The sequence below is a fragment of the Sinocyclocheilus anshuiensis genome, unplaced genomic scaffold (assembly GCF_001515605.1).
Source record: "Sinocyclocheilus anshuiensis isolate Anshui unplaced genomic scaffold, SAMN03320099.WGS_v1.1 scaffold2047, whole genome shotgun sequence".
NCBI classification, from domain to species: domain Eukaryota; kingdom Metazoa; phylum Chordata; class Actinopteri; order Cypriniformes; family Cyprinidae; genus Sinocyclocheilus; species Sinocyclocheilus anshuiensis.
In genome coordinates, this window is record NW_015554063.1 from 687,247 (window position 1) to 696,010 (window position 8,764).

Genomic DNA, 8,764 nt, shown 5'->3' on the forward strand with positions numbered 1-8,764 from the left:
AAGGCTTTCTCCAATATTTTGGCTGTCAACCATCTATTCTCATTGTGTTCATATGGCATGAAAACACAGCTCACTTAGCCTATGTTTTACATGAAATGATGCATTCACAAAAGAAAATATCTGTGGCATCTGTGGTTGCAGTGTTCTTTGCACACCTGTGCCCTCTAATGGTAAGCATTTCAGAGGCACCTCTTTGTTGCTGTCCATGGTATTGTCCAGCCTTTTAGAGTCATGTTAATGTCACCAACACCTAAGAAAAGTCATATTTTATATAAACAGCAAAACCTGCAAAAGCAAGTCTCAACTCAAACCACAAGTACCAACCTATAGCACAGGAGTAAATACCACTTAGAGGCTTTAACATGTCTTTGAGTCAGGAGAAATTAAAGTGTCACGGGACATTAAGAAGCCTGAGTTAACATACTAATATGCTGCATTCAATTCATTTGTGTCACTCGCTGGTCTGATGTTTTGATGGATTGATTCTAGGTTCCATTATGATTCTGTCACGTCCTTCAGCACCCATTTGAAATTCTTGTGATTCCTGCATGGGTAAAGTAGCTCTTCACAATGGCTCTCTGACAGGAGAGAGAGCGCAAAGAGGGACGTTTGATTCTAAAAGATGTGTAAATGTGTCCCTGATTCTCATCTTAGCGCTCTGTTAGATAACAGGCCGCTGCATACGCTCCTGTCTCAGAGCGGTACAGCCAGAGCACCAGCTGCTTTTAATCAGTAATTACTGAGACTGGCTGATAGTTTAACACTAGAAATAATGATTAATAAGGCCACATATAGAGAGAGGTTCTTTTATGCACAATGACAGGTTCTCAGCATAAATTATTTTGGAAATTGTGTAAAATGTAAGAAATGAACAGAGTCAAAATGGGCAGTAGCGATATTTCAAAAACTGAATAAAAAAGAAAGAAAATATTTTGACTGTCACAAATGACTGATTATTCAAATATTTCTCTTTGATGATAGAAAGGTTCTTTAGATAATACGTTTATCATAAAGGTTTACACACTATTTTTTTTTTCAACTTTGTTCTGTCTTATTTTCTGTATGCATTTGCCTACTAAAGTTAATTATTAAAAGCACTAAATTAAAACAACAGATATTTCTAAAAATCACTGAAAAACATCATTTTCTCTGTAATATGTCAGAGCTGTGCCAGTGCAGATTGTGATGATGATTGTTTCAATTAATAATTCCATGCAGGCCTAAAATGATAAATGCACAAACTGTATTTTTTTATTAACAAATAAATAAACAAAATGCAAAAAAAAATAGTAACTGATCAAATTATGTAGCTAAACTGTTTAATATTTGTTTCAAGTAATTAATATATATATATATTTTTTTTTTTGAAGACCTTTTTTGAAAGAACTTCTATATTGTTTAGTGCTAACTGAACATACTGGGAAACAAAAGAAAAATCTAGTTGAAAATAAGTAGAAATAGTGACCTGTTACTGTCTCAGACATGACACTAAACACTTGTTTCACTCCCAAAATATTCACATTTAATTAAAAAATATCATAAGCAGTAGTAAATGTACCAAAAGTTTTAGAGTGAATGATAAAGAGTGTTTTCTGATCTTTATGACAGGCTTTATGTTTTTAAGTCACTGTATATGGCTCTGGTCAACTGTCAGAGTCTCAAGACGGCTGTTGAACTGTTGCGCCAGTGGATGCCTGTGTTTCAGCATTGTAGAACTCAGCTCAGGGGGTCCTACAAAAGACATACTGTAAAACAGGCACCCGCCATATGACAGCCATGACATGAACAATAAATATGTATTTCTCGCCGGCACCAGTATGGAATGAAAGATTAAATGCAAAGAACCCCTTTTAATCCAGTGCCAGGTTCCCTTTTCCCTCCATGTCTCTGCTGAAATACACAGGAAATAAACACACACACACACACACACACTGCTGTCTGGCACTGTTTGTGGCTCTGCACTCCAAATTCAACACACATACACACACACACACACACTTGGGTGTTATTGTGGAGGTCCACATATATCTATCCATCTGTCTATCTTGACATTCATTCATCCACAGATATTTTCTCTCTGAGACATGATGACATGTAAAAAAACGAAATGGAGAATTGTGCTTGAGGTGATCTGGAGGTTCTGACAGCCTGTCTCAGTCTGAGGTTTGTTTATGCTAGTTAAAATGTGGTTATATTACAAAGTCCCTTTTGATTTGCTGCATTACGATAGATTTTAGAGATCAAGGCCCTGAAATATATGTTGTGCAATGAAGATGCCCGTGTGAGGACCCTCTATTGAAGAGGCCTGTCTAGGCCTGTCTTCAGAGCCACCATTTACTCCCTGTGATTGATGTCAGCTATTCAGCATGTAAGTGGTGGCTTCACACCTCTTTCACGGCTTTTAATTTTAAATGACCATCTCATTTTTTCAATCCTTTTTACTACCTCCTTTCAGTGCCTCTTGAAAGTTGAGATACATGTACAAAAAGAGGAAATAATAATGCTAGGTGCCTTTTTTGAATTACAGAGTGCCTAGAGAGCAGAGCCCAATATTCAAGTATCCTTTCATTCAGTCATAATAGGCTAAAGTGTTTACATATCTAAGGGCTAAGGGCCAATCAGTGTCAAAATTATGCTAGAAGGGAAATGGTGTAATGCATTTTTAGTATTAAAGAAAAGTAAAACTGCTCACAAAAACAATTTGTACACGTATTGTACCTACACCTACACACGCATATGTTTTTCTGTAGAACTAAACATCATAATTATGCACCTTTTGTAAGTCAATTTCAAACAATGCAGAGTTAAAATAATCTCCGCGTAGTTTTAGTTGTAAGCACCTTGTTCCCGTTTTAATCATGCGATAAACATGCAATTATTAAAACAAAAGGCACCTATTGAAAAGTAATCGCCGCTCTTAATAAGGCAAACTTCCACGCGTTAATGGCCCTGCCTTTACGCATTTATTCCTGTGATAAGCTTTGACCATTGATAGCCTTTTATTGTGTCATTTGCGTCTATCATATAGCGAGTCTCTCAGCCTTTTTGACTCCCATATCCAAAGTCCACTTCATGCAGGCGAAGATTGTTTGTACTCGTCCTTCTGCTGTAAAGCTGCTTGTTTTAAACCTCTTTTTTATCACACAAAATAGTAGTCGATAGATTAATTCCCGTGATTCCGATTTAAAAAGGATATTAAATTAAAAAGGTAGAGCCGATGGAACAATTAAATAAGAAATATGTTTGGATGTTCAGTTTAGTTTTTTTGTGTAATTTTTAGTGTTTAGAATACGTTACATAAAATATTTTAAATATAACAAATTTAAATCATATAACTAGCCTAATATATCTATTTAATATGCCTATTATAATACTGAAATAAATAAATAAATCAAATATACTTGCCATTAAAAGTTTGCTGAGGCCCCCTAGTGGGTCCAGGGCTCCTGATTGAGAACCACTGGTCTAAAAGTCTGTGGCAGGTTCATGAGTGAGTATAGCCAATTTTAATACATTTTTGTTCTGGTCAATCATTATATGCTTATAGTTTATCATTACTGGATGTAGCAATTCCATAAATCTAAATCGATTTTTTTTTATACACGATGGGTACAGTGAGTAAACACAATATGACTGCGTTATTCATAGTTTAGAAATAGTCAGCCGTGCCATGCCACGGCTTCACTGCCTGAATATCCTCCGGTTTTCCAATAAACATTCAAACATTATAAATGTGCGATATTGGTGAAAAATTGAATAGCCAATGTCACCAAGCAGCATCTTCCTTCATGCAAATTTCATGTGATCAAGGAATGTAATTGCAATAAGTATGTTTTAGAGCTGGAGAATAGGGCCGCTAATGGTCGTTATCTTATCACAGCGAGGGTCATATGTGCATTGAGCGCGTGCTTATTGGAGGTGTTGTAAATTAACACGCGCGATTTCCTCCCTACCGGGAATCTGCTCGTGATGGAGTAAACACGCTAATCTGCTCAGCATTATCTCCCGCGGACAGAGCGCGACAGTCGTGTCAGACCGACCGTTCTGCAAATAACATGCACTATTAAGCAATTTAAGATATAGTCCTTGATAATGCAGCGGAATCTGTGGACATCAGTTCAGGGGTTTTGCACCATGTTATTTAGTGCCTCATTTGAAAGAGAAATAAACAGGAAAATATATACTAGGCGTCAGGGAGTGCAGTAGCCTAATATTTTGTTTCAACGTCTGTAAGTCAGTGGTTTTGAATTACGTGTCTCAGACTTTGATGTAGCAGTCTACCGTTATATTCATATGCTACAAATAGATTTAGTTCAGAAACCGTTTAAATAAACAGTGTAATTTAATTTCGAGTACAAATATATAGAATAAACAGACATTTATTATTTTGTGCATTTTATTGGGGCATATTTTCGCTTTAAATTGTCAACTTTAAACAATTAAATTCAAAAGATTAACATAAATGAATTAAAGTATTTGACTATATAATAACAGTGTCGGTAGTGTGTTATTGTCATTCTCACAATTACATTTTAGTGCAATTTTGTATATAGGCTTATATGATTCCAGTAAATATATTAGAAAGTATTACACGCTCCGTTCACACATGATGTTTTTATATTTGAACATAGCCTAGATAAAAAGCTCAGTGGATGTTATCAGAACCTGCTTATTCAAATGATAGGCTACTTGTCATTTAACACCTTTTAACATGATCGCAAATCAAATTATGAAGCAGACAACTAGACTGGACATTATACATTAACATTATGTTATAGATGACATTATATAGGCCTAGATTATAAACTAGACAAATGATACTCTCTTATTCCAAAATTGATTTTAATGCAAATCATTTATATTTTCACACAGAGACTTACGACTACTTCTGTCACCTCAGGAGGGTGGGGGACGTATGATTTCCCCTTCGTAGAGAATTTCTAATCGGTCACAAATTGGTTTAGCTGACTACAACACCTCCCGGTTTTAGGGATTGAAAAATTAATTGTTTGATAGAAGTGTCTGGTGATTTGAGGGCGAGTTGTTATAATAGGCTACATTTAAAAAATCAAAATAAGAACGAAGCTCACCTGCTTGAACTCAAAATCGGAGTTTGGAGAAGCGATGAAGTCGTTGTTCCACTCATCCACACAGACGCATTTTACGCATAAAGGCTACTTTACAGATATAGGGTATTATACGTAAAAAGCCCTATTTTCCTTTAAAAAGAGGAAATAAAAATACACATCAAATTATAAGTGTCTTTGCTGACAGAATTAATCTGATTGACTCATGCGGACAGCTCTTTAAAAACGCAGGCTGGAACTAAATTATTTGTTTCAAAAGTCAGCAAATAACTTAATCAAATTAATTCTCAATACACAGATCGGCGGTTTTCACGCCATTGTGTGCTAGCCCTAAGCCCAGCCAATCTCTTATTGGAGAAGTCATCCACAAATCCTTCAATGACGTCAGCGGGGTATAAAACTGAGCAGGAGGTTCAGCTCAGCCACAAACGAGTCATTGAATCTGTTGCGCTCGGTCACTCTTTCTTTCCAAAGGGGAAAACGCTCTGAGAATTCGCTTTTTTTGCGACTATGAGGGAAACCTGTGATTTTTAAAAGGACTACAAGAATATTTAAGTACTGTTGGCACAAAGTCTCAAACATCTTTTCGCTTGTGATGCCCGCTGGGATGTTTAGTATCGACAGCATCTTGGCAGGGAGACCCAGCTGCAAGGACTCGGTTCTGCTCCATCGGAATGCTCCGGTTGTGTTCTCCAACTTGACGGAATCCTTGTACACAGCAGCTGGCGATTTTAATGGACTGTATTCACACACCGGACCTCCAGCTCCTAACTTACAGTCGGTAAATGGAACCAGGATAGGCTACAACAACTACTACTATGGACAACTTCATGTCCAGGGGCCGACTGGACCAGCTTGCTGTGGCACAATACCAACTCTCGGCTCGCAACAGTGCCCGTGTATTCCTACAGGTATGTTACTTTTATTTATTTCCTTGTCTGGTTGATATATGTATAATTACATATACTGATTATTGTGGTGAATGTTTCAGTATTCTGTTAGTAAACTGTATGGGGAATTTCGTTCCACTTCTTTTTTTGGAGCGCAACTTAAAAATAAAGGTTCCAATTACAACCAAAATGGGTTTTACAGTCTGATGTCATTTTAAGGTTAATTTAGAAGAGTTATATTTTTGGTTTATTAGAAAGGCATCAAACCAGCACAATAATCTGACGAACCTATAATGTAACATTTACTTAAAAAAAAAAAAAAAAAATTAATAGCGTCACAAAAACACAACACACCCCAAAATGGTTCTTGATAAGAAGACTATTTGAAGAACTTAAGAGCCACTGGCTTCTCAGAAAAAAATAAAAAAAATAAATAAAAATACCGTTTTATACGAGTCCGTTACATTTTAAATATTTATCCATGTACTCAAATACATTGATTTGATTTTTAGGCTATGACAGCGCCGGCTCAGTACTTATTTCTCCAGTCCCACATCAGATGATGTCGTACATGAATGTGGGCACCTTATCCAGAACCGAACTACAGCTACTCAACCAGTTACACTGTCGGCGCAAGAGACGACACCGAACTATTTTCACCGACGAGCAACTGGAGGCACTGGAGAACCTTTTCCAAGAAACCAAATACCCTGATGTTGGCACAAGAGAGCAATTGGCACGAAAGGTGCACCTACGCGAAGAGAAAGTAGAGGTGAGTGAAATCAATGTATCGTTCACACTGTAAATGACAGAGTTCACGTTATATTATATTTACAAAAAGATGGCTGAAGTTCCTAGTAATGCAATACGTGTAGGCCTACTTAACCTATAATACTTTTTTGAAGCTGGCTATAATTTCACAGTGCTATTGCCATTACTATGTTAATTATTTAGTGGCCTAAGACGTTTGCATGTGGATATTTTATTCCATTTTTTGGTGAACAAATTATTTATCGAAGGCCACACAGTTTATACAAATGGTATTTTAGGAAGATACATAACTGTTAAAAAAAATAACTCCACTACAACTTTATGTGATGCATTTCTTAAAAATAAATAACTTTGACCAATAGTAGAAATTTCCGAAAATTGTGACGTTATAAATATAAATAAATTGCCTATGAATAAATACAAATAGGCTAAACGAAAAACTTTTTAGCAACTACAAAAGTTACATATAACCTTAGTCAGAATGCGCTTAGCTTGCAGGTAACAGTAGCAACAGTTCGTCTTCCATCAAATCAGTGTTGGCACTGTCATTATTTATCACTTTATTCTAGATGTGCATATTACAAAATCGTTAAGTGTGATGTCTATAACGTAGCTATTTAAGATATCTGACGAGTAGGCCTATAGGTCACGGTGTCGGGCGCCAAAGTACAATTTGGGCTACGTGAGACGAACCTCAACAGAAAATTACTGACAGAGATTTCTAACAACCTAAAAGTCAATGAATAATTAGCATACTGCATAAAATCAACTCGACCTTTCACGTGACGTGTTTTTTTCCCTCCATATCCTTGAAATTAAGCATTTTACCATTTTCTTCGCTTAGGTTTGGTTCAAAAACAGACGAGCAAAATGGAGAAGACAGAAAAGGTCGTCGTCAGAGGAATCAGAAAACTCACAGAAATGGAACAAATCCACGAAAACAACCACAGAGAAAATCGAGGAGGGAAAAAGTGACGTGGATTCTGACAGCTGATAAATAGAATATGAGACCGGAAAATCTTGCACAAATATGATTCGGACTTTATGTACATATTGTAAAGTACCATGAGTAGGAGTGAACATGTGTTGTCATGCTGTTGCACAGATGTATAGTAAATGTTACATTTAACAATGATATTGTTATTTATATTAATTTAAATTTACACAGACAAAATAATGTGGATTCTGGCCATAGTAATATTACCTGATATATACGAAACGTTTTTTTTTTTTAAGTCTTGTCGTATTAAGATATACATAAATAAGATGTTCTGGAGTGGGCTGTAACTGAAGACATGTACGATGGCAGGACGATACATTTTGACATTGATTAAATCAACGTTTTATGCCGCCTGAAAATAAAAAAGTACATAAGCAAATATTAAAGTAATATCTAAAATGTTCGATTTTTCGTATTTATTTAAAATATTGCAACTATTCTGTAAGAGCATTTCAATTCGTCGAGTCCTCTTAGAATTCGATGGTTATCAGTATTTGTTGAACCGCGGAAATTTGTAATTTAGTTGTGTAGTATAAATATTCTACATATAAGTAGTTCATAATATGTAGAGATATCTCATAATTTGTGAACTCGAGACAGTAGTTCGAGCTAATTGTCTCTTTAGGCCTATTCTATATTGTCTGACTATAATTTACCATTAGGTAAATAATAGATGGCACATTGACTGGGAACAAATTTATTAGAAAATTTTGCTTCACGTGAAAATGTCAGAGGATGTCTCTTTTTTTATCTCTTCTAAGTTTAAAATTATATATATAAGAGTTCAGATGCAAAAGCCTCTAAGTACGTGTGACGTTTTTCATTAAAATTAGCATTTCTTTCTGGCTACTATGTATAGGTTTCTATGTAAGAACTGGTACTTCTGAATGGGTTGAGGCTGGGATTTAGCGCATTTGAAGTGAAAGTACTTGATGAACATATACGATGTGCGGAGAGCATTCACTCAGTATCGTTATCTCGTTTTTGACCAAGATGGCTTTTAGAGGCTTTTGCAT

At 35.9% G+C, this 8,764-nt stretch overlaps 1 protein-coding gene across 1 annotated transcript; it reads left to right on the forward strand.

Moving 5' to 3' along the window:
• The first annotated feature begins 5,530 nt into the window (after window positions 1-5,530).
• On the forward strand, window positions 5,531-7,742 carry gsc (goosecoid). Its single transcript, XM_016460541.1, has 3 exons — window positions 5,531-5,998; window positions 6,490-6,749; window positions 7,593-7,742. Exons 1-3 carry the CDS (start codon window positions 5,683-5,685, stop codon window positions 7,740-7,742), a joined length of 726 nt encoding a protein of 241 aa, XP_016316027.1. The 5' UTR covers window positions 5,531-5,682.
• The last annotated feature ends 1,022 nt before the right edge of the window (window positions 7,743-8,764 follow it).

Bases quoted from the DNA above. Each gene is read 5' to 3' on its own strand.
- gsc (XM_016460541.1), top strand. From the start codon at position 5,683: ATGCCCGCTGGGATGTTTAGTATCGACAGCATCTTGGCAGGGAGACCC. The intron at 5,999-6,489 runs GTATGTTACTTT...TTTGATTTTTAG, and splicing joins GTGCCCGTGTATTCCTACAG to GCTATGACAGCGCCGGCTCA. The intron at 6,750-7,592 runs GTGAGTGAAATC...TTCTTCGCTTAG, and splicing joins TACGCGAAGAGAAAGTAGAG to GTTTGGTTCAAAAACAGACG.